Here is a 26000-nt window from a genome sequence, read left to right as displayed (position 1 = left end):
TTCCGACCTTTGGCTCTTCACGAGCATGTCATCCACGTAAACTTCCATGGATTTTCCGATCAATTCCTTGAACATTTTGTTCACCAATCTCTGATAGGTGGCACCTACATTGTTTAAACTAAAAGGCATCACATTGTAACAATAAATACCACTATTAGTTATAAAATACACCTCATCTTAATCTTCTTCTGCCATGAAGATTTGATGGTATCCCTGGTACGCGTCCATCATTGAGAGAGCTCGCATCCTATGGTAAAATCCACGAGCATATCTATTTGAGGCAATGGATATGGATCCTCTGGGCAGGCCTTATTAAGGTTTGTGAAATCCTTGCATATACGCCATTTCCCGGAAGCCTTCGGCACGACCACCACATTCGACAGCCAATTTGTGTATTGCACTTCTGAAACGTACCCTGTTTTCAATAATTTGTTAACCTCCTCTTAGATAATGCGATTTCGTTCAACACCAAATGATTTATTTTTATGCTTAATAGGTCGTACCATCGAGTCCACGTTCAACCTGTGCAATATCACCTCTGGGTCTATTCCCTTGAAATCTGATGGGCTCCATGTGAACATATCCACATTGTTTCTTAAGAATGCTATCATCATGGTTTCCAATCTTTCACTCATGCGCGACCCAATCTTGGTCGTTTTATCAGGTCCTCCGATCACAGGCTCTATTACCTTATGCTCTTCACTAGGTTCTACCTGATCAGGCTTACTCATTTTCTGACTTTCGGTAACCTCTTCTTCCCTATTGATTTTTATTTTTCTCTCATCTTGACTACCCTTTTTCAGGGACCAATTGTAGCATATCCTTGCTTTCTTTTGATCGCAGATACTTCTCCTATCTCATTCCTTGTTGGGAACTTTATCTTCAGATGATAGGTCAACACTATTGCCCTAAATAAATTTAAACCTGGTCTTCTTAGTATTACGTTATAAGCGAAAGGAGTGTCTACCACTAAGAACTTTACCATCATGGTTTTCCTCCTCAGTTCCTCTCCAATATATATTGGGAGCTCAATAGTACCTAGCAATGTCACCTCGCTACCCCCAAAACCTACTAACGGTGTTTGTACTGGTTCCAATCTTGCATTTTCTAACCCCATTTTATTCAACACATCTTTAAAGATGATGTTAGCTGAATTACCATTATCTACCAACACTTTATGGATAGTGAAGTTTGCAATGTCCATTCTTATCACCATGGGATCCTTTTGCGACCCCATCCTAGCACTTAGGTCCTTGTTCCCAAAATTATTTCTTCTTCAAGTTCCACATTCAGCACGAACTCGCTCCTTCTACTCGATCTCAACTACCTTTCGTATCTTTTCCTCGTTCTCACAGAATCTCCCTTAGTCGGTCCTCCAGCTATAATATGAATTACGCCTTTCACAAGCGCATTTTCCCGAGTCCCTGGATCCCTTCTTTCTTCTCTTTCTTAATGTACTTCTCTTGCCCTGCTTCTCGACGTGCTCCTCCTTTCTGTCTCATCTCTTGCTACTTTTCGATCTCTGAGTATCTAATCCTTGAAGTATCTTTGTCGTACCAACCTCTCTATTTCATCTTTTAACTTATAGCAATCTTCTATGTCATGCCCCTTCTCTCTATGGAATTTGCAATACTTGTTGGAGTATTTTTTGGACGACGTAAATATGGTGTGTTTGGGCCATTGCAGTATGTCAGAAGTTTCGACCATCATTAGTGTCTTCTCCATTGTCATGGAGAGCGGGGTATACTTATGATACTTAGGTTAATAAGGTGGTTCTCTCCCTTTGTGAAACCTTGATCGCTTGTCTCTGCCATCTCTTACGCGATCTCGATCTCAGCTTCTGCTATTTTGTCATTCCCCATCTTTGATCGCGTTCATCTTTTGCTCATCAATGTACTTTTGTGCCATCTTCATTAATTGTTCCACATCCATAGGTGAATTCCACACTAATGCCGAAGCAAAAGGTCCTTTTTTTAATCTGTGTATTAAGATACTCACCATCATGTCGATCCTAAGATCTTGAACTTCCAAAGTCTCATTGTTGAACCTTCCCACGAAACTCTTAAGTGTTTCATCCTCCCTTTGCCTTATTGTGAACAGATATGTAGCAGATCCTTTCTGCTTTCTCTTGCTCACAAAATGAAAGGTGAATTTCTGCAACAATTGTTCATACGGTTCAATGTTGCCACTAGGTAGATTGGTGAACCATTCCTGCATTTTTCCTGCAAGAGTAGTAACAAACAATTTAGTTGTAATAGAACTTGATTGTCCGAAAAAATTCATTACCAACTCGAGGGCTACCACGTGCTCCTGAGGATCCTTAGTTCTGTCATATTTTGATAGATTGGGCATCCTAAAGTTTGGGTTCACCACTTCTGTCAAAATTTTATTACAGAAGGGTGAGTTTCTATTGTGAGCCACTAATCCGCCCCTTCTTTTCAATTCATCGATCTTCTTTCCCAATAGCTCTATCTGCTTTCCAATACTATCTACCTCTGCTCTGGAGATCACGGGCTCTCTCTCTGCTATTGGATCCTACCTCTGACGATTCTGGTTCACGACCTTTCACAGGTTCTCTTCTGCTTGCCCCTTCAGATGTCCTCTCAACTTCCTTCTTTTTGAACAATTGTCTTCTGGTTGTTTTTATTTAACAATGGGTGTGGAAGTTCTTCTCTCATAAGCAACAATTGCAGTCCTTCCAACTTCTTTCATTAATCTTTGTAATTCTCCTTGTCTAGGTGTATCTTCAACTCCATGCATATTTTCTTTCAACGTCCCTTCCATCCTTCTTTCGGTTGGCGATCCTCAAATTTTACACAAACGGCGCCAACTGACCGGCTCGAAATATGCAACCTCCTTTGAGAGATCCAAATTAGCAACGTAATCTCCCCAGATCGTTAACAGATCCTGAAGATTAAAACACGTACTTTAGACTAGTCGAGTTTATCCCCAACTAAGACCCTCTGGCGCTCAAGTTAGTTCGGGTCGAGATAGAAATATGCAATCTAAGGGCAGAAGGTTGAAAATAATAAATGCAAATTACTTTAAAATGACTCATATTCAAATATTTATAGGGCCCAAGTGTAAAATATAGACTGGGCCACGTGTCTCCATCTGAGCATCTTTTCATCTTTAATCGCACGGTGAAGCTTTGAGCCCTCCAAGCGCGTACCCTTTTCGGATTCTAGCGCAGGTTGGGGCTCCAAGGACCCAACTTACGAAATGATGCGCGGATCGTTATATGATTTAACTATTTTGCCCCTAAATGAGGGGTTCTTTTGTCTTTTTGCATAAATAAGGGTAATACCCCATCAGACACGGATAATTATAAGAGCGCATCTGTTCAGTGGGATTCGAATCTAAAATTTTGAATTTGTGTATGGAACTTCAACTTTAACCATTATTAGACCAAGACATCAGTGGTAAGTACATCATTACAACTGATGTATCAATAAATTAAGCAATAAGTTGATCCAATCAATACATCAATATGACTAGAAATAATGAAATAAATTATAAAAAACTCCTATGAGACACTTACCTACGTAGAATGGATTTGAATTTATAATCTCGAACTTGTCCTCAATTTTAAGCATCAGGTTAAGATATTATTAAGGGATAATAATGCTCCTATTTTCTGAGGTTTGATGGAATTACACGTAAATTCCATGTGGTTTGAAAAATTATACTTAGCACCCTTGAGGTCTCTCTCTAACAAATAAATCCTCCGTTAGTCGAAATTTACTGAATTTGCTGATATTAATAAAAAGAAGTTGAATAAATATTGATATTTACCCTCGTTTGACTTATTGCAGAGCAAATAAATTTTTCGAACTAAACTACCCTTATAACAGTGAAGATATACCTTATTACATGCATGAACGGGTGAAGATGTGTGAGGGTAATTTGATTATAAAAAGACCTATTTAACCTAAGCTAGTAATAAGTCAATTGAGGTAAATACTTTAATATGAACAAATTCGGTGAATTTTGACTAATAGAATAACTTATTTGTTATATGGGAGCAAACCTTAGGGTTATTAAATGTAATTTTCCGAACCACAAGGGATTTATGTATAATTATACCAAACCTTATGGGCCAGGAATAAAATTATCCTTATTATTAATCAAAAAATATTTTTGATGATGCAATAATTGCATATATGTCAACACTATCATCAGTAATTCAATGCATTAATTAGTAATTAATACCTTTATTAATTAAAAACCAACAAATACATAAAATAATGGAAAACATTAATCTCATTACTTGATTAAGATTGTAGAAATTAGAAGAGGAAAGTGTAAAGAGACAGCCTTCTCACTCTCAGACAGTTGTTTCCCAATTCTCAAGAAAGGGAAAGCATCTTCTTACATAATTGTACTCATCATACCAATTACTCTCAATCATTTCCCTTCAACTTTACGCCAAAATCCTTCATTATATAGTGTTTGGCTTCAACATCACATCAGGCCCTGTTTGATTTTATTTTTTATACCATTCTAAAATGTTACATAGAGGTAAATGGTTTTTTATTAAATAATTAAAATTTTAATTTTATTCATTATTTAAAATTTTTTATGTATATTTTTATACTTATATGAAAATAAATATAATATATATATATGAAGTACGGATTAACATAATTACATTTATTTCTTTATAAATATAAAATTATTTACATGAAAATATTAAATGAGAGATAAAATTATAAATTCATGTAATTTTTTTTTATATCAACATTTTGTTCAAACTCTAATGAAATTAGATCGAGTGTAAACAGTAAATTTTTTTAGGAAGTATAACTATAATTTTATAATTTCTTTAAAGAAAAATATAATTTTATATTTTTAGAAGAAAACGTAATCATTATTATATGACATCTAACAACCAACCAATTAGATAGCATGAGAATATTTTCTACTTTTTTTTTATGACATATTACTCAAAAGAAAATTAAAAGAAAAGGAAAAGAAATTACTTGTGGAGTAAGATATTACAAAAGATCCAAACGTCATATGAAACTGTATTCCCCGTCGATGAAACTTAATTTAATTGATGAAATTGAGATTTTGTGATTAAAGGGTTATTGGTCGAACCACATATATTTAGGAGATAATTGCACTTTCTTTCCCTAAAGTTTGGTGTAATTACACATAAAGCCCCTGTGGTTTGAAAAATTACATCTAATACCTCAAAATATTGCATGTCAAATATTTTTTTTGGACTAAACTACCCATATAATGGTTTACCTCCTCATATGCATTAACATATGGAGCGTATGAGGATAATTTAATCATAAAAAAATTATTTGACCTACTACAAATCAGTAATAAGTCAATCAAAAGTAAATATAGATTTTTTATTATTATTTTTTGATGACTTTTGATTAAAAGAGAAACCTATTTGTTAAACAGAAACACACCTCAGAAGTACTACATATAATTTTTTAAATTATAGAGTGTTTACATGTAATTACACCAAATCTCAGTAAAGAAAATGTAATTATCCCTGTATTCAATACAGTCGAGTTCGTATAATTAAAAGATTATGGGTTTAAACACATTAAATATAATTATCTGAATGATTAGTATCTAAATATAATAATTATCAATAATTGTTGGATATAAAATTTTTAATACTAATGATTAATTGATTTATTAGAAAGACAAAAGAGTTCAATTCCCAACGACGATGGTCATCATCGTCTCATCCCATGCTTGCGTACATCACTTTCCTAGTTGGCTTGTTCTTACACCCCGCCGCCAACCCATAATCCAAAAGTAACTTTAAAAATTACAAAATCCTTCTACCTTCCGTCCAATTCTTGATTTCCTGCTCATCTACACCCGATCGAAATGGATTCCTTGATTTGCTCACTCTGTCTTACACATCCCTCTCACTCTCTCTCCTCATCTACTGACACTGACTCACCACCCACGCCCACAAATTTCTCGCAATTATGTATATATATATAAACCCTTCCGAGGAAATATATACTCCAAGCACGACGTTGGTAATCGGGTCCTTGGTGGTGATCGGAGGACAGGGATGGACACGACAGAGAGGGTTCTGGTGACGGGGGGCGCCGGGTTCATAGGCACGCACACGGTGGTGCAACTGTTGAAGCAGGGGTTTAAGGTTTCCATCATAGACAACCTTGACAATGCTGTCGAGGAAGCGGTTCACCGGGTGAGAGAGTTGGTTGGCCCCCAACTGTCCGAGAATCTTGATTTCCATCTGGTATATAGAACACCACTTGTTCGACTGATTGATTTTCAAGAATTAGTCTTTTTCGTGAGTCTTGCATTGCGATGAGTAGTTTAGTGGGAAATCTTGAATAGCGTTTGGTTTCTGAATCTTTTCCTTGGTTGCAGGGGGACATCAGAAAAGTGGAGGATTTGGAGAAATTATTTTCTCATAACAAGTATGTTATATAATTTTATATTTCAATTCAATTTGGGTGTGATATAGAAAATGAGCAAGTTATGTCCGGTATACTTTTTTTAAAATGAATTAATTTACCTCCATATAAAAAGAGGTAAATTGCTTTATTTTAAAAATTATAGGAGGTAAATTGTTGTATTTTAAAAAATACAGAGAGGGAAATGGTATTTGTGTTTTTATAAGGGGTAATGTGCCCGTTTGCGGACATCAGAAGAGGTGTTTTCATTTTTCCCAATTTGGGAATGATGTATCTGCATACTCAGGCAAACTATGATCTGGTTAATATTAGTTCTGTTTTCTTTGATTGTTATGTCTCTGACGTGGTTATTGAATTTGACATATAAGAACTTATTTTCTTGAGATACTTTATAGATTTGCTGTAGTGATCCATTTTGCCGGGCTTAAAGCTGTTGCTGAAAGTGTTGCTCATCCCATGCGATATTTCGACAACAATTTGGTTGGATCAATTAACTTGTACAGAATAATGGCGAAATATAACTGTAAGAAGGTGTGTGTTTTTTTCTTGAATGTTTGTACTGCTAATTGTTTAGTGCATCATTCGAGCAAACGACTGAAAATGAATGAAAAGATGTGCAAGAAAGAATCCATCATCCAAGGATATAGAAAGTAGAAAGAAAGGATGTCTCATCAAATGTTAGCTTATAATGTTCTTGTTTGTTTTTTCTTTATTATGTGGTTAACTCGTGAACTTATATATTGTAAAGGCGAGAACAATTATTTTGTAAATTATGTCCAAATGATTGTTCAGATAATTGGTCTTCTCATCTTCTGTGGGGGGATAATACCTCAGAGGCTGATTAACTTCCTGAAACATTTCTCTTATGACATGAGTTTTTTGGCTACGTAAAACGTTCGTTTATTCACTCCAATGTTGAGATAAGTAATACATTGCTCTCCTGTAGTTGGTTTTCTCCTCATCAGCGACGGTGTATGGCCAACCCAATAAAATTCCTTGTGTTGAGGACTTTGAACTGAAGGCTATGAATCCTTATGGCCGCACAAAGGTCCGCAACATACTATGTACTTCAGATAGTTTTACGGTTATAATGTTTGATATTTCGTCTATATAGAAATGCCTTTTGAGTCCAGTACAGTTGGTAACATTTTCTTCGTATGTAATTAGCTCTTCCTTGAACAAATTGCTCAAGATATCCAGACCTCTGACCCAGAATGGAGAATTATTTTGCTCCGGTACTTCAATCCCGTCGGCGCCCACGAGAGTGGCAAGCTTGGAGAAGATCCAAAAGGGATCCCGAACAATCTTATGCCTTACATAACTCAAGTGGCTGTCGGTAGACTCCCAGAGTTAAATGTATATGGTCATGATTATCCCACACATGATGGCAGTGCGGTATGTGGCTAATTCGATGTCACGCTGGATCAATTTTGCCTTTATAAGGAGAGTAAATTGATTCAGACCTTTGAAACTTTAAAATTTTTCTCCTCTGGTTGTGAAATTATATGATTATATAATGTAAATTATTTTCTTCTTTTAAATACGAGTCTTTGATCCCAAAAACAACTACTGTGGATGCATCATTGTGAACCATATTACAATTCACAGTTTAATATGCTTAATGATTTATTTGTTTAACAGATCCGAGACTACATCCATGTCATGGATTTGGCGGACGGTCATGTAGTTGCACTGCAGAAGCTTCTTGAATGCAAAGACATAGGTGAGTTCATTATTTTATTTGATGCCTTATGATTCATGATAATTTTCTGCATTGTACCGAGTATCTGACCTACATTTGTTTAAGGTTGTGTCGCCTACAACTTGGGGACAGGTCATGGCACGTCGGTCCTCGAAATGGTAGCTGCTTTCGAGAAGGTATCGGGCAAGGTGACTCTCTTTCTTCCCTCTACAGCCATCTCAAGCAAAAAACTTAAACTTTTCAACATACCACAAAATGAGTTGTGTTCTATTAATACTTGTGTCCTATCTTACAGAAAATCCCTGTTAAACTGTGTCCAAGAAGGCCTGGAGATGCAACGGCTGTGTATGCCTCAACAGAGAAAGCTCAGAAAGAGCTTGGTTGGAAGTAAGTATCTTAGTCTTTATTACCAGATTCGGCATTTTAGTCTTTGAATGCGTCGTATAAATTGATGCTTTACTGTCTGATTTCTATTGGCTGTTTCTGATTTGAAATAGTAAAGGATAGTTTTCCGACATGTTTTCAGGGCGAAGTATGGGATTAACGAAATGTGCAGAGACCAATGGAAGTGGGCAAGCCAGAATCCATGGGGGTATACGTCCAAGCCTTAACATAAACTTCTGAAGCAGTTTCCCGATTTCACTGCTTATTTCTTGGATAGGTCTTTCGACATGTACTTGGATTTGTACTTTGGATGTTGTATGTGTTAATTTAAAACTTCTTCAATAAATCAACCAAGGATAATTTGCAGTTTTCAAGCCTCAGTTTGCAAGTTCTGAGCTTCAAGACAGCGACTCTTCTTCCAAAGCATCCCGTTCCGCCAGCCGGATGTGTATAATGAGTCTGAGTTATTACTCAAATCCAGAGTGGCTTCAAGATTAGTCAGTAGATTACGGTGCATTAGCTCTTAAACATTATCCATAGATGGGTACGCATTGCGCCAGTAAGATGATTAGATAGGATTTATTCGGAAGTGATGCCTGCCTTCCTCACTTGCAACTTATAGAACTGTTCACAGGGGATCCGGAGAAGTCTTACATCTAAGCAGTATAATCTTGAATTACTTCCAAACATAAGTTGCCCTTTTAACAAACAGATTAGAGCAGTTGTAAAGTATAATCAAGTGAAAATCTCAAGCTACAATTATAGGTATAAAATGTTTCGACTCGAACATTGCAACGTCGTTATTACAGTTTAGTTTGTACATGCTGCGGTCACAGCCGAAGAAGCCTTAGCTTGCAACCATGACTGTAAATCTTCTCGAGTTGCAATAAAGAAACCAGCTTTCTCCTCACTTTCTCTAAAAGGGGCTGCAAGCTTCTCCACATGGGAAGCAAAGGCACTCCCTAAACCTTGAGAGAACTTATGAGTTCCAGCTCCGGTGTTGGCAGAAAATAATGGAGGCAAAGTTTCCTGGCGCTGGATGATTTTAGCTAGAGTTCCCATCCATTCTTCAAATGCAGTGTGAGCTGCACCGACTGAGAGTGACCGGACGTTTAATCTCCACTCTTCTTCAGTCTTGGTATGCAAACCTGGATATAATCCATATATAGTTCCCAAGTAGAGGAGCTCATGAGCTCTCTCATGGCAATTCCTATTTCGGCATATGTCAATCAAACAGTTGCAGAAGGGTCTCCTGGCCTCAATGGCTGTGTTGCTTAGTATGCCCTTGAACTCTTCTTTCACCATGTCAAAGTTAGTGCTGTTGTTTGCAGCCAACAGCTTGACAAATGCAACCAGTTTCGGGTTTGCTTGTTCTAAGCAAGCCAGGACCTTAGCAGCATCTTCACCTTCGCAATAAGATACAACTGAGAGCAAGCACCCACACAACCTATCATCTGGCTTTACTCCAGCCTCTACAGATGTCTCAAACACCCTCACCAAATCATCGATTCTTTTTGCTCGCCCCAAACACTGAACTAAACAAGTGCATCCCATGACATTAAGCTTTACACCCGCCTCAGACATTTCCTTAAACAAATCCATGGCCTTGTCAACATTTCCCCCACTTCCATATATATTAAGCATCGCAGTGTAGCTCCAACTATCTGGTTTGCATTTTTCTGATCCCTTCATGTCCTCAAACAGTTTCTCTGCCTCTTCAATCAACCCAATATCAGCACACATGCTCAACAATGTATTGTACAAGATGAAATCCACTGGCCACCCATTTAACCTCATCCGTTCCCAAAGCTCCAAAGCATCCCTAGCCCACCTAGCCCTTCCATAGATCTTGATCAATGCCGTCAACGTCTTTTCATTAGGTGCAATCCCAGAATCAACCATCTCCTCAAATAAACTCCTAGCCAATCCAGGCTTCCCAGCCTTACCCATTGCCTCTAACAATGTGTTGTAGACAACTAAATTCGGCTGCAGACCGAGAGACTTCATTTCTTGCAAAACATACCTAATACCATCATAATCCCCCGCCTCACCAAACATCTTCGCCAACACAGCGAAAGCAATGGGATCAGGCTTCCAGCCACTTGCCCTGCCTCTCTCATACAAACTCATCACCTCCTCCACCTTACCCAACTTGGCATACACGTCCAAAACAGCAGAATAAGTAACCTCATCAGGCATCAGCCCAGTTTTGTACATCCTCTCAAACCACTCCACTGCCTTGTCGAAAAGATTACACCTTTTGGCACATGTAATAATAGTGGAATAAGTAATGTTATCAAGCTCAATTCCCTTCTCAATCATTTCAAAAGCAAGGTCCTCTATATGCTGAAACTGCCTCCCAAACCTCAAAGACTTCATAGTGACATTGTAAAAGATGGTTTCCATTGGAAACACATTCTGGGCCTTAACCCAATTGAAAAAAAGAAGAGACTTCTGCCATGGCCTCAAGCTGTTGAGCACCAAAAGCGCATTCTCCCTGGTGGGTGGATGAGGGATTCCCTCAAGAACACCCAAGAAATCAGATTCCTCACATTCACTGAGTTTCTTGGCGAATTGTCTGAGGTCTTTGATCTGGGGGCTGTATGAATAAGAAGAGGAGCGCTTGTGGCGCTGGAGAGAAAGCACAGAGGGTTTTGGCTTAGTGGGGTTAACCCATGTGGATTTTGGCTTGGACAAGAGATGGGTTTCACTGGGTTGGTCTGCAAGAATGGTAGTGGACAAGGGTTTAAGCTGGTCAGCTAAAGATGGGCCCTTTTGCTCTTCGGCGACGGCGGAAGGCGGAGAAGGCGCCCTCTTGGATACATTGCAAGAAACGCCGAATCTCTTCTTGGTGGGGAGTGGAAGTGGGGCGGTGATGCGGCGGCGGTTGGCGTCTGTGGAATGGTGATATGAAGCTAAAGCTGTAGAAAGATTAGTTGCCATGGAAAATGGAGTGGAAGAAGAGAGGAGGGGTTTGGGAAATTTGAATGGCATAAATATCCATTCTATGCTACATGGATTTGTTGCACGCGATGCGATATTTTTCCTACAACCTTATCTTCTTCCAACAAGACCTCTGCGTGTATGTGTGTCTTGTTGTTTTTTTTTTTATTTTTTTTTTAATAATGAAATATTTTGAAGTAAATTATAAGGTAATTTTATGAAATTTATTATTTATTATTTAAAAAGTTATATATTTTTAAAAATTAACATAATAAATTATCAGGGTAAAATAAATTTTAATTTTAAAAGCACATTTATAATATTTTAAACAATAAAATAATATTTATAATTATGATAAATTTCAAAATTACCCATTATAATAACTTAAACTGTAAATGAAAACACTTGGTAATTCATTTATAATTAAAACTAATAATTTATAGCACAATCTATGTGCAACTCGTATACAATATTTATAAAATTTTATTATCTAATAAAGTATATATGAATAATAAGTTAATATTTTGAATAAAAATTATAAAAACAAGAAAAAGAAATAATTATTGTAATATAATGGGGAAGTGTAGAGTGAGATGAAAAATTAAAAATAATAAATTAAATATAAAAAAGAGAGACAGAAAAGAGATAGCCTCCCATAATATATAAGTATAGATAGATAAACAATTACTTATTTTTTTTAAATATTTAACATCCTCCTTTACATTTCCCAACCACTTTAGTAATTAATTACTTATTTTTTTATTGCAATAATTAAATAATTTTCATGGCTCAGACACATAAATATGGAATAACCCATCATTTTATAGCTAATAAATTAATTATAAAAGTCGTGGAATTTGAAATAGTCAACTTAGCCACATTTGGCGACACTTCTTTTCAGCTACAAAAAATAGTGATAATCATTCTGTAAACAATTGCTCAACCAAACAGAGTCTGAATTTTGAAGTTCATTCAGAGCTGCAACTTTGAGAAGAATCTCTTGCTCACTCTTTTTCCCTGAAAATAAATCATTAAACGTTTATGGCCTGAAAACAAGTGGAAATCAGACTCTTAAAGAGACAGTTACCAATGAGAGTGTTTGGATGAACTTATACCATATCTAAGAGCTTATAAAATGTCTGGTAAGCATTTTAAAAAAAAAAAATTTATAAACTCCTAAATTCGAAGTTCCAATTTATTTTGAAGATATTAACAAACTCCTTCAAATTAATAACTTATTACATTTACACCCCTTAATCTATGGTCTATTTATACAAATCATCCCTATATTTTCCGCACTTTACAGAAACCACTGGCAGCCAAAAGCAAGAGTAGTTTGTACAATGATGTTGACGTTTTTCTAAGGTCTATGTGTAATTTCTCAAAAAGCGTGTAAATGATGTTAATGTTTCTTGTGAGTGAATGTGTAATTTTCTAAAAGATATTAGCAGGTCGGGGTGTAAATGTGATTATCCGTAATAAGTTCGACCAAACACCCTCTTAATTTGCAATATACATCAGAATTTTTATAGAATCCTTACCTTGAAGGAAGTGAAGGATCAAGCAACCTTCTTATAAGGCTCTCAACTCTCTTTCGGACGGCAGAGTCAGGGAAGCGTTCTACCACCTCGGCCGCGAACGAAAAAATGAGAGCTTTTCTTGCAGCTTCTATGTCGATCCCACGAGCCCGGAAGTAGAAGAGCTGGTTCTCTTCCAAATCACTAATTGCAGCCCCATGGGAGCATTTGACATCATCGGCAATAATTTGGAGATTAGGTTTCACATTGACAGTTGCTCGAGGCTCCAAAAGGAGGCTCCTTGTAAGTTGTCCTGCGTCTGTCTGCTGAGCTTCTCTGTGTACCCAGTTACAGTTTAAAAGATATGGTACGGCAATAGTAGAAATCATCTAGAATTTCTTTTCCTTTTCCATAGATGTTAGACAACATTAAACGTCCGTTGAAACTTACTCAAAAGATCTTAAAACATGCTCATAATAAAATAAAATTATGGAACTTATAAAGCAATAATGATAATTTTGTATTAATTTAGTCAAAATTATGTGTTTGTTAAAACATTAAATATAAATTACCTGTTGACTTGAACGTTCCCGTCAAAAACAGCCTGCCCTAGCGAATGTGCTACAATACACTTGTGAAGTTGCCGAGAGAACCCCCGAGGATGGTCCAAGACCAGTTTACTATGCAAGTCTTGTAACTGATCACCGATTGCTAAATGAAATGTGGATAACTCCGTTACAGTATCTGGGCCGACTTGCTGCACGTGGACATTGTGCCTGCTCAATTTTCCACCGGTGCTTACTTCAGTGAGCTCATAGATGCTTGTACATTCCTGCAAATTAGCCAAAGTGTCAAAACCAAAATGAGAGAGAAAAGAAAGAAAGCAAATGAAAAGAAAGAAAGAGGAGCTATACATGCGACTGTCCAAAACCATTACAACTAGTAATTGTACAATCCACATAATAACGAATATTACCCATAAAACAGGTGAAGTCCACGAAAACGGCAACACTCAATTATGCATGGGGACAACAAAAGAATCTTACAGCAGTTAATAACAAAGTGTATGTATCGATAGGTTTGTGAACATCTGGTCGTGAACAATGTTATAAAACATGTTCTTAAATGATTAATATCTTACAAGATGGAGCATCACCATTTTCGACCATGACAGACATTAATAACATTCTCTCTGAATTATGCAAGTGGATAAACAGGTGAAGTCCACGAAAACGGCAACACTCAATTATGCATGGGGACAACAAAAGAATCTTACAGCAGTTAATAACAAAGTGTATGTATCGATAGGTTTGTGAACATCTGGTCGTGAACAATGTTATAAAACATGTTCTTAAATGATTAATATCTTACAAGATGGAGTATCACCATTTTCGACCATGACAGACATTAATAACATTCTCTCTGAATTATGCAAGTGGATAAACTCCAAAAACTAATCCTTTATTCATCAAAACTACTCTAGACCATCTGAAAAACGTCCTCTGATTTTTTCCTTTTCCGGCCAAAATACGCGGTTTTAATCATGTATATGGTGGTGTATTCTTGATGGCATAAAATAAATGTTGTAATTGACTCCTAAAAGTGGCTTGTAACAGAAAAGAGTCCAAATAAGATACATATGTTCTGAAAACAAAGGAGTCCAAGAAGCAAGGAAGGGATGAGTCTAGAGATTAATTGTGTACCTGCAAAACCAGACTTGGCAGTATTAAAACACTGGTAAGAGAACACAGATAACATCTTACAAGATGTAAGCACACACAATTAACATATGATACATTATGTCAATTGGTAACATTAATCGGCTAACTCGTTGATCTTGTACTCGTAGGCCACACAACATTACTCAACACAGAGGTGTGTAAATATTTTTTTATGAATAAGTTAAGGATCATTACACTGCCCTCCTGAGGCTAATGTAATAACACCTAGTACTCCTAACGTTTATTTCCGTCTAACAACAGATTCATCTATAAGTAAAATTTATAGAATTTGCTGATATCGGCAAAAGGTGAATGAAAATCCGTATTTATCCCGATTGACTTACATACTTATTTTAGGTCAAAAACAAATCTTTTCTGACCAAACTGTGGGTTAAGATGTATCTCCACAACTATACCATGTGAAGATGTATAAGGGTAGTTTGGTTGGAAAAAAAAAATTTGTGTTAATTAGGGTAAATATGAATTTTAATTTATTTATTTGTTGATATCAACAAATTCTGTAAATTTTAACTAATACATGGAACTATTTGTTGGAGAAAACAAAAGTCAGGGGTACTAACTGTAATTTCCAAAATCACAAGAAGTCTCCGTGTAATTACACCAAACTTAGGAGGAGGGTGGTGTAATATCCCATAAATTGTTGTCATCTTTTTACTCATGGTCTCATAAAAAAGAACTTTGAAATCATAATTCACAAGGCTTATATTACATACAATTATTATTTTATTTTGGAAAAAATTAATTGTTGGAAAATCATGATTCAACAACTCAAAAATCAACCGTAACATGGCAATTAGTGGTTAATCAATTCAGTATGTGGAAAAAGTTGAACTTTTATACAAGTGAGGTAGGTGTAAGTTAAAAACTAAATATGCTTTTTTTATGATATAGCTCAGAATAGTTTTCTTTTCTTTTTATGCCTATTCAAACCCTATTCATGTCTATTATATAACCAAAAAGGAGGACTAATTGGATTTATGTGTTTTTAAGAGTTAAAAGTGAAGATAAAACCGAGCGTCCATAAACTCTCGTGGAAAAGGCCATATGGTCTGGGCCTTGGACTTTCAGTGAGGAAACGCAGATGCAAAGAGGAAAATGTCCTTCACCTCAAATTAGTAATTTGCTCTGTATTTTTCAAACTTGACCTTTTTCTTTCCACTCCAAAATCAAGATGCAAACATAACATGAGGAATTAATTAGTTCACCAGTAAAGGATGCTGAAGCTAGAGACTCTCAAGCAGAGATTTTATATAGCCTTGAATTTCTAAATTTCCAATAATTACAGATTTTCACTATGTTAATTTCGACTAGAGAAAGTAGACAGCAAATATGTTTGTAGCAAATATTCTTGCAATATTGATAAATTATTATCTAAAATCGTTGTTAGCATTCTACCAAGTAATGTTTTTAGGAGTCTGAGAACCACAGTTCACAATTTAATAAAACACAAAGCACTTGGACAGAACAGCCAGAATATGTGACATTGAGGCTAATGAGGAAAATGGTGCACTAGCAGGATACTCAACATGGGAAAATGCCACAATTTCATAATAATTTGATCCCCCGAATCCAAAGTTCTGAAAGACTGCAATAACAAAATCCTGCATAAAATTAGTCCATTCATACGCAATACTAAAGGCAGTAATTGGAGGCTGTATTTAAAAAAACCTTCCGTTAACATCTAGTTCCATTTAGATTCTTAAGTTTGTAAATCAAAATTTCATGTGGACCTGGTAACCCCAAAGCCTTTTAATTTAAAGGTTCTGTGAAATTGTATGCTCGACCTGCCTGCGTAATATGTTAGTAGAGAACTTGTTTAGAAGTTACAAACGTATTCTAACTCAATGGAATACCTATATCTCTTACACTTGACTTATTCTTATAAGAGTCGAAAAGAGAACACCAAGAAAAGGAAAAGTTTGGTGATGAAAGCCTCTTTGGTCCAGATAAATGGGGAAGACAAGAAACCTTTGGCTCTGAAAGTGGGAAGTGCTGGTTCCCCAAAAGGCTGACTTATTACTTACCTTCCATAGGACAAAGAAGAACAAAGAGAACATGACTTGACACCCCTGTACACCACAATGGAGTCTAAATTCTAAAAAAATCAAGATCATTTTATTGAGAAACTTCATTTCATGTTTTCCTGAAACACAAATATTGGATAAGAGTAATTGAGAAGTGTAACATTTATACCTTAACTAAGTAGTCAAATACAATTTTAGTAATCACATTAATAACTAATACCATCAGCATGCAGTGCTGGAATGTGCTTCCCCACCGAGCGCTTGCAACTTCATGTGAACATTTAACTATGAGAAATTCCTCAAGAGGGTTAAAGAACGAAGTACTTTTTACCAATTGGTGCCAGGCATTTTTTCTTTGTCCACTCACCAAAAGACATGGATTGTCAAAGCTATTTGGATGTAAATCACAGTAAAAAACCCAAAAGACGCCGTACGGGACTAGAAAGTAGGAAGGTGGGTGCAATATTAGAGTCTAAGAGGTAACCATACTGGACTAAGAAGTAGGAATTTAATTGGATTCAGTGAGAAGGTGGACGTTGGCATTCAGCAAAACCTTTGCCATCAAGAAAATTGGGGATTCAGTTCTTTCTGCAAATGTTTTGAGGGTCTTCACTAAAGCTGAAGGGTAGTATTCGGTATCTGATGTTATTTCCACTTAGTGTCTAGCTAGAGAGAGAATGCTTACATTTGTTCCTATCTTCAGTTTTCAACCTCTCAGCAATATGAACACCGAAATTGAGTTTAAATGAATTGAATGGTTAGAGACCATAAAAGATCCAAGAAAGCCTCGTCCTATTCAACCAGGCATGCAAATATCTACATAGCAGATAAGTTCCCTCTATCATTTTGCAGAACTATAGTAGGATCCCAACTAAGCAAGTGAAATGAATCCATGGATTTTGGATATGTAGAGATTAATATAGAAGCAACCGCCACACATAATAGACTTCAAGAAATGGCCCCTACTTAAAACTACAACAATCGGCATCTACAGCATTCAAAAGCACACAAGTAACACATGAACCACAAAGCTACACAAAGATCTATCACAAAAACTAACAGCACAGACAGAAACTTAGCAATTGACTAGCATAAGGCCTCGAAAAGTAGGTTGAGAGCTAGAACCAACCTGGCAAACTGAAGTCCACTTAACATGTGCAGCACCAAAGGACTGTTCTTGAATGTAAGAATGGCTGACCTTTGCGCCATCCCCGAGCACAATTTCCATAACTGAATTCGTCCAATAACACACATCATTCCTATCTCCACCCTTATACTCCTCAACTATACTAATCTCCCCACCCTTCTCCACCAAAACCAACACCCTCGGATTAGAAATGGGCAGAGTTTTCGAATCCTTATCAGTCCCATTCAAAGAAAAGAATCTCAAATGCAATGGACTCTCAACCTTACAACCCTCAGGCACATATACAACAATCACATCAGGAGCACCCACACCATTGAGTGACCAAAACAAATCCCCCTGAAAACTGGATACATATTTAGACACCCTTTCCATTATATCCTCCGAATTCAATCTCGACAGAGCACCTACAAACACCCCATCCGGCAGTTCAGGCAACTCTGACAAAGAGTCTACCAAATAGCCATCAATTATAGCAAGACTGGGAAGAAGGGCCTCCGCCAAAACGCCCAAAGAAGACAGAGATTGCGTAGATAAGGGGTTTACAGGCTGAACATCAGAATTCTTGATAAACGAAGTGTCTGTGAATCTAAAAGGCTCGTCCTTCCTCGAAGGCCACGGCGTCGAAAGCAGGGACTGGGAGGAGATGTCCCTAAGCTTCTGGAGAGGCGGCGGAGGAAAAGCGGAGGAGGTGGAGGCAATGGAGTCTTCCAGAGTCTCTGCTAGCCGCAGAACATGTGGGTCTGAAAGAACCGCGAGTATGGGGGGTTGGGCAAAGACTTTGGTTATAGCGGTTCTCGGTGGCCGGCTCCGCGACCTGGGCGGCGTCCATAATTTCGGGAGATAAGAGTTCAAAGTTGAGCAAGACATTGAACTGGCGGCTACTCAATCAGATTTGAATTCAAGAAACTCGCCGGGAAAATGGGGTCTATCGATCGGAACTCTGCCCACTGTTCAGGTCCGCCGGCATTAGCCTCCCGCTATAATTTGAGCATAAATTCCATCGAATATGAAAAGAATTAAAGAGGAAATTCAAGAGAGGCTGACCAATTTGGACTGCAGCAGAACAAGTCTGTGAAGGAAATTTCAGCGGATGCTACTCCGTGGTGGATAAATTTTAGTAGGAAAAAGGGGGTTTAATTGAACGACTTCCAAATTTAATTAAACTACATTAATATTTATTAATTGAAAAACATATTTTAAATAATAAATTAAATATTTAATTATTATCTAATATTAAATTTAATATTTTTGTAATATACCATGTAACAATTCAATCTGTATACAAAATTTACAAAAATAATAATGCGTGACTTTATGAGGAAAAAAATAATAATATTACAATTATTAAACACAAATTTAATAATGTTACAAATGCGTCATTTGTATTGGCATCGAGCTCTTCTTCCTTTTTTGTCTATGGGTTCATTGGTTCGTTGTGTTCTTGATCATTTTTATCGATTAATTTGATGATGTTGTGGAGTTTGACTTCATATGATCATTGATAGGCATTTATTAACGAAAATTAGATTGGTAAAATATTGTATATCTTGATGCATATCTTTAAATGATGTCAAAACCAAGACCAAGATCAAGATGAATCTGCGTAGAATAAGATTCGATAAATTTTGACATGTATTGATTCGAACGATAATCAGTGCATCGTTATGAAAACCAAAACATAAAAATGCATAAATGGAGTACTAAAGCGGTTCGACGTCACTTGTGACTGTCATTATGAAGATGGCTTTTGATCTTTCTTATCTATTATTTTCATGAGAGAATAACAAAAAGTGATGCATATTAAACAATAATAGACGGACTACGCATATAAGTTGTTCAAACGTTGGTCTGTAAAATTTGTAGAGCATGCGGACTGAGATTCAATTGGTAGTCGAATCAGATGAACTGGCCGCAAACTCGTGCAAGGCAACACATTAGAATCCGATAACATAGTTAAGGAAGCCAAACTCATGTGTAGCAATCTAATATGACAAGGCTGGAATCGTACAAGGCAAAACAGACTCCTCAAGGAGAATTATCTATAATTAACTTACTTTAGTCGAAAATTAAGATCTAAGTATACGAGACTTAACATAAAATTCAGGACATATTGTGCTTGTGACTAATGCACGAGCTAGCAAGGATTCATACTATTGACTAAATCAAAATCTAATCATGTAAATATTAGAGTAAATTACAATGACCTCCCTTGAGATTTGACATAATTTACAAATATCCCTTCATTGTTTGAAAAATTACGAATACCCCCCTAATTTTAACGGTCGTCTAACAATTAGTCCATTTTGTTAATCTCTATTAGGTTTCCATCAATTTTTTATGATGAACTGACCAAAATACCCTTGTAGATTAAAAATTATAATTTTATTTATTTTTTAAAATTAGCTAATTTTTTTATTGACTAAGTGGATAATTTTTTTATTTTTTTCATCCACTCCATCTTATTTTTTTATAAATTTTTATTTTTTAAAAAAAAATACAGTAAGAGCATAGTTGGCAATTTCTTACCTTCATAAAAAAATTACATACTTTCATTAAACATCAGGGGGTATTTGTAATTTTTCAAACAATAAAAAAATATTCGTAATTATACCAGATCTCAAGAGAGTTCATTGTAATTTACCCTAAAACTTAATATATAGATCAAGATGTATATTTATTATATCTAAATATCTTAGCAATGAGTTGAACTACTATCATGAAGACGTTAAACCTTAATCATTTGACCAATATTTGGTGCTAGAAAAAACAATTCATGAGCATTTTATCGATCAGTTGCAGTCCCACGTGCAACCCAACAAATGCTCAAGTCCATCTTCCAATTTCCAACTCATATCTAAACGCGTGGTAAGCATGGCTATTTATATATATATATATATATATATATATATACCATGTATGTATGTATCTTATGTGAATGATTCGACCAACTATCTTGTGTGCATATAAGGGAAAAGTATTATTTTAATTCGTTAAGTATGTCTAATTTTAATTTTAATCCGATAACTATGTTCATTTTTATTTAGGTCCAGTAACTTATAAAATTTCTTACTTTTAGTCCTCTGGCAGATTTTCGGACAATTTTACCCCTATGCAACTTTTGAAAGGCAGTTTTAGTCCATATGCACTCATAGGGGTAAAATTGTCCGTAAATCTATCAGAGGACTAAAAGTAAGCAATTTCATAAGTTACTGGACCTAAAGAAAAATGGACATAGTTATCGGACTAAAATTAAAATTAGGCATACTTAACGGACTAAAATAATACTTTTCTCGTGCATATAATAAATAATTTTTTATATTTTAAAATATATTACAAATAAAATAAAATATACAAAATAACAAATCACATTTCAAGAAGAAAAATGATAAACAAATAACCAGTGTAAGGTATTGTTGATTCAACAAAGAATTAATATAGTGGTATTAAAATAATTATCATATTTAGATATTAGTGTAGCGGTATTATTAACCGTCGATTGTGAGGGTAGATGACCTTTCGAATTTTTAATATTAGTATAAATTCCATAAATATAAAAAAAAAAAAAATCGAATGCACATTAATCGCCGGTATAAGATTAAAAATATCAATTATGTAGCTAAAAATGTGCTTTAATCTTTATGAAAGCTGACTACGACTTATCTATACTAATATAAAAGGAAAAGAACATCCGCACTTATAAAGAGCGGTTAATGGCATTATTGTATCAATTTTTTGTGAAGTAAAAAATATTTTTAATAATTTATTCAACTTTTCAAATTTTACATTAATTGATAAATTAATTTTCTTTTATGCCTTTCTTTTTTTCTTTCTTTCTTTTTTAAAGAAATGTATTAATTTATGTATTTTATTCTTATTTATAATATATTTTAAAAAGTGAAATATTATTTATCAAAGGATTAAAGGCAATTTTCCACCCCTAATTTTAGGTCATTCTCATTTTAGTCCCCTTAGTTACTAGGGTTCCATTTTGGTCCCGTAAAACTGAAAAAATCTTAATTTTGGTACAAATTTGGTCAGAAAGTTGAGTCACTCGCCGGAAAAAGTCACAAGCCAAGCATGTAACTTTTTTAAATTGGGGCTTGCATTGTGATTGGCTGAAAATAAAAGGCTTAAAGGCAATTTCGGTCCCCTAACTTCAGCCCATTCTCGTTTTAGTCCCCTAACTTCAGGCAATGTTTTCACCACATCATCTTTTTTAGTCAATCACAATGTAAGCCCTAATTTAAAAAGTCACATGCCTGGCATGTGACTTTTTTCGGCGAGTGACTCAACTTTCCGACCAAATTTGTACCAAAATTGAGATTTTTTCAATTTTACGGGACCAAAATGGAACCCTAGTAACTCAGGGGACTAAAACGAGAATGGTCTGAAGTTAGGGAACGAAAATTGCCTTTAAGCCTTTATCAAATGCACGTAAAACAGCGTGCAACAACGGCTAATATGTTAAAAAAGAAAGTAACTATCTTTTATCTTTAAGCAAATGTCCCACACTTCTCTATATATTGACTTTGCTATAAATTTTAATGACAAATAAGTATACTTTTTTCTTTAAAAATATTCCAATAATTTGTGTCAGATAATTCCAAATTAATAGACTTTTAATTTCCTATAAAAGTGTTTAAAGTCGATAATCACAGCAAAAACTAAAGTATTAACAACTGAAAGTAAATGATGATACTAATTATGTCTATCAAGTGATAAATATTTCATAATAATAACTTTATTTCATATTTAATACTGATAAATATTAATATTAAAAGATATATATATATATAGTAAAATAAAATCAATGACACTATCCACTTAATTAAACGTCACATATACGTAGATGTTGATAGCCTCAATGAACTCTATTCCGCTAATAATTTTTTAAATTAAAAAAGAAAAGATATTAGTATTTATTCAAAAGAATTTAATCAATATTATTTTTGCTTATATAATTAAGTAAATTAGAACATGTTTATCCAATATATGTGCATTTATCTGATAGATAATAGTCAATAGTTTATTCGCAAAGAAATTGCATTTTTTAAAAATATAACTAAAAATAAATTTCTTTTAAATATAAAAATAAGTAAATAATAAACAAAATTAAAATTAAATTAATTAATAAGTATAATAATACAAAAGTATACTGAACACAAAAATAAATTTAAATTAGTATGATAATAATCAAAAATAAAAAAAACATTAAAAGAACCCTAACCTTTAAATTTTAAGTTTGAAAAGTCCATTTTACTTACAAAAATTGCTTTCTGAAAAAAAAAATTAAAGAGATTTTTAAAATGCCAAAATGATACTTTGTCGAAACTTTTTTTAATTTTAGTTTCACTTATTTATCAAGCTCTTTTGTACTTGAAGCCCATTTTATTTAATTTCACTTGTCTGTCAAATCAAATTAAAAATAAATTTACACATACATATATAATTATATATTTACTTAAAAAAGTATACAATTAATAAAATCAAAAGAGATGAAGAACTAAAATAAAACAAATACAATTAAGATATATTAACAATATGTATATATATGGTAATTATATGCACATATAAATTTACTTTTTAACTTAATTTGACAAACAAGTGAAAATAAAAATAAAATGGGCCCCTAGTACTTTAGGATTACAAAAATAAAAAATGTTTGATGAACAAGTAATATTAGAATTAGACAAAGTTTTGTCAAATGGTGATTTTGGCATTTAAAAACATATTTATTTTATTTTTTCGGTAAATATAATTTTCATAAATAGAAAAAGATATAGTACAACAATTATGAATCAAGTAGTGCTTCCTCCGACAGTCCAAGGGATACGTCACAATCTATAAAGTGCATGTGTACTAACAGAGCTAGCTAAGGTAATGTCAAATATACGTTGTTTAACATCCTCCACAATTAAGCTAGCTAACATATTATTTTTTTCATAAAATAATTTTTGTAAGGGTAAAATGAACTTTTCAAATTTAAAAATCAAAAGTCAGTTTTTTTTTTTTTTTAAGGTTTTAATACTTTAGGGGATAACTGATATGGGGTGGATACTTCAGACATGATAACTGTATTTAACCCTATTTTAAATGTAGCAATAATATTTGATAGTTAAACGATAAAAGATAAGTGATATAGTATTGATGGGGGTAAAACCCTATTTTCTCGTAAAAAGACAACTTTGCCCTTGATGGGGCCCAAAATCGCAAGTTTGCCAGCATGACCCGCGCCACTTTTACCGGGTCGGGTCGCGACCCGACCCGACGACCCAGAACACGTGGCACGCGCGTAGCGGGTTGGTAGACCCCCTGGCTCTCTATATATACCTCCCAGTCAGTGTATTAAAGGGACGTCGTCTCGACCGCATTTTGCCTTCAGCTCGCTATTTTTTCCTGCGACCCCATATTTCGACCTCAACCGAACACTGACTTAAGCATCGGAGGGCCTTAGCTGGGGGTCACCCCAGCAAGCCTAACGATCTGCTTCTTTTCTCAGGGCCCAATCACTAGTCTGGGAGAGGAGCGACCTCGAACCACTTGGGAGATCGAACCAAGGAGGTCGCGTAGATTTCGACCCGGATCAGTTGGCGCCGTCTGTGGGAATCTGAGGAAAGCTCCTTTAGATTTGGTTTGAGGAAGAATTTGCCATGTCAGAATCATCAATGCGTGAACAAGAGGGAAGGTGGCATCTAACCGATGAAGAGAAGCAGCGGATGATTGGGATAGCGAGTAAGAAGGCCATGGAGGAGCACTGCCCATCTGTCAGGGAACCATCGTGGAAAGGACGGACGGAAGAACGGAGAAAAAAATGATCTTGGCTGGTCAAGTAGAAGGAACGGTTCGCATGAGGAAGAGTAAGGAAATAATGCCAAGAACCAGTCGGGTGAGAGAGAGATCAGCTACCACATCTAGCAAAAGTAAGGTAGGACAACCAGCGACCTCCAGAGTTGAAGTGGGAGGCGTAAGAAGGCAGATAGAGAAACTGAAGCAACAGTTAGAAGACCTGAAGAAGCGAAGCGACCTGCAGAAGGCGCGATCTCATTGTGTCTGTGAAAGACCATCAACTACGCGACCTGCAGAAGGCGCGATCTCATTGTGTCTGTGAAAGACCATCAACTACGCGACCTGCAAAAGGCGCGATCTCATTGTGTCTGCGAAAGACCATCAACTACGCGACCTGCAGAAGGCGCGATCTCATTGTGTCTGAAAGACCATCAACTACGCGACCTGCAGAAGGCGCGATCTCATTGTGTCTGTGAAAGACCATCAACTACGCGACCTGCAGAAGGCGCGATCTCATTGTGTCTGTGAAAGACCATCAACTACGCGACCTGCAAAAGGCGCGATCTCATTGTGTCTGCGAAAGACCATCAACTACGCGACCTGCAAAAGGCGCGATCTCATTGTGTCTGTGAAAGACCATCAACTACGCGGCCTGCAGAAGGCGCGATCTCATTGTGTCTGCGAAAGACCATCAACTACGCGACCTGCAAAGGCGCGATCTCATTGTGTCTGTGAAAGACCATCAACTACGCGACCTGCAAAAGGCGCGATCTCATTGTGTCTCCGAAAGACCATCAACTACGCGACCTGCAAAGGCACGATCTCATTGTGTCTGTGAAAGACCATCAACTACGCGACCTGAAAAGGCGCGATCTCATTGTGTCTGTGAAAGACCATCAACTACGCGACCTGCAAAAGGCGCGATCTCATTGTGTCTGCGAAAGACCACCAACCACGCGACCCCTCGTCTATAAAGGGCCAACTACGAGGCCTGGAAAGGGTACAACCTGGCAGGACAACATAAGGTGCAAAATCGTCTGATGACCATTGATTAGGCGATCTAAAAGAATGCATCCTCCCTGTCAGCCGAAACCGATCAATGCGATCAGGAGAAGTGTTTGAGAATCCCTCCAATTCTCCCTATATTTGAGGTCGGATTGATGATTATCTTAAGGGAATTATGGGAATACGAAGATGAAAGGGGAATCTCTCATAAAGAAGGAAGTTCATTGAGAAGAGGATAATTTACAGATTCAACCTCAACTCTTGAGTTCCTCCACCAAGACCGCAAATTCATCATTATGTTTCAAAGGGGGTTCTTCAGGGAACG

At 36.0% G+C, this 26000-nt stretch overlaps 3 protein-coding genes across 5 annotated transcripts; 1 reads left to right on the top strand and 2 right to left on the bottom strand.

Annotated features, from left to right (window-relative positions):
• Nucleotides 1–5808: 5808 nt before the first annotated feature.
• Nucleotides 5809–8885, top strand: LOC105157539 (bifunctional UDP-glucose 4-epimerase and UDP-xylose 4-epimerase 1). 2 transcript variants are annotated; one of them, XM_088880681.1, is made up of 9 exons: nt 5809–6298; nt 6379–6428; nt 6821–6956; nt 7372–7473; nt 7593–7820; nt 8067–8148; nt 8233–8315; nt 8423–8514; nt 8654–8885. In XM_088880681.1, exons 1-9 carry the CDS (start codon nt 6053–6055, stop codon nt 8736–8738), a joined length of 1104 nt encoding a protein of 367 aa, XP_088736807.1. In that variant the 5' UTR covers nt 5809–6052; the 3' UTR covers nt 8739–8885. The 2 variants fall into 2 exon arrangements, with proteins under 2 accessions (XP_088736807.1, XP_011072253.1); XM_011073951.3 differs by having other exon boundaries at nt 5818–6244.
• Nucleotides 8886–9224: 339 nt separating this feature from the next.
• LOC105157531 (pentatricopeptide (PPR) repeat-containing protein) lies at nt 9225–11542 on the bottom strand. Its single transcript, XM_011073941.3, has one exon. It carries the CDS (start codon nt 11503–11505, stop codon nt 9322–9324), a length of 2184 nt encoding a protein of 727 aa, XP_011072243.1. The 5' UTR covers nt 11506–11542; the 3' UTR covers nt 9225–9321.
• A 714-nt stretch (nt 11543–12256) lies between these two features.
• On the bottom strand, nt 12257–19000 carry ABCI7 (non-intrinsic ABC protein 6). 2 transcript variants are annotated; one of them, XM_020696204.2, is made up of 4 exons: nt 17867–18999; nt 13544–13803; nt 12996–13307; nt 12257–12471 (listed from the first exon to the last, which is right to left on the bottom strand). In XM_020696204.2, the coding sequence occupies exons 1-4, from the start codon at nt 18749–18751 to the stop codon at nt 12459–12461; spliced, it is 1470 nt and encodes a 489-aa protein (XP_020551863.1). In that variant the 5' UTR covers nt 18752–18999; the 3' UTR covers nt 12257–12458. The 2 variants fall into 2 exon arrangements, with proteins under 2 accessions (XP_020551863.1, XP_088742141.1); XM_088886015.1 differs by lacking the exon at nt 12257–12471 and having other exon boundaries at nt 12992–13307; nt 17867–19000.
• Between the last annotated feature and the right edge of the window lie 7000 nt (nt 19001–26000).

Source organism: Sesamum indicum, linkage group LG1, assembly GCF_026168435.1.
Source record: "Sesamum indicum cultivar Baizhima isolate 11 linkage group LG1, ASM2616843v1, whole genome shotgun sequence".
NCBI lineage: Eukaryota > Viridiplantae > Streptophyta > Magnoliopsida > Lamiales > Pedaliaceae > Sesamum > Sesamum indicum.
This window is presented reverse-complemented; position numbering and strand designations above follow the sequence as displayed.

Bases quoted from the DNA above. Each gene is read 5' to 3' on its own strand.
- ABCI7 (XM_020696204.2), bottom strand. From the start codon at position 18,751: ATGTCTTGCTCAACTTTGAACTCTTATCTCCCGAAATTATGGACGCCG. The intron at 13,804-17,866 runs GTTGGTTCTAGC...GCTAATTTGCAG, and splicing joins AGTGGACTTCAGTTTGCCAG to GAATGTACAAGCATCTATGA. The intron at 13,308-13,543 runs GTAATTTATATT...CTGGGTACACAG, and splicing joins GGGAACGTTCAAGTCAACAG to AGAAGCTCAGCAGACAGACG.
- LOC105157531 (XM_011073941.3), bottom strand. From the start codon at position 11,505: ATGCCATTCAAATTTCCCAAACCCCTCCTCTCTTCTTCCACTCCATTT.
- LOC105157539 (XM_088880681.1), top strand. From the start codon at position 6,053: ATGGACACGACAGAGAGGGTTCTGGTGACGGGGGGCGCCGGGTTCATA. The intron at 6,957-7,371 runs GTGTGTGTTTTT...GCTCTCCTGTAG, and splicing joins CGAAATATAACTGTAAGAAG to TTGGTTTTCTCCTCATCAGC. The intron at 7,474-7,592 runs GTCCGCAACATA...GTATGTAATTAG, and splicing joins ATCCTTATGGCCGCACAAAG to CTCTTCCTTGAACAAATTGC.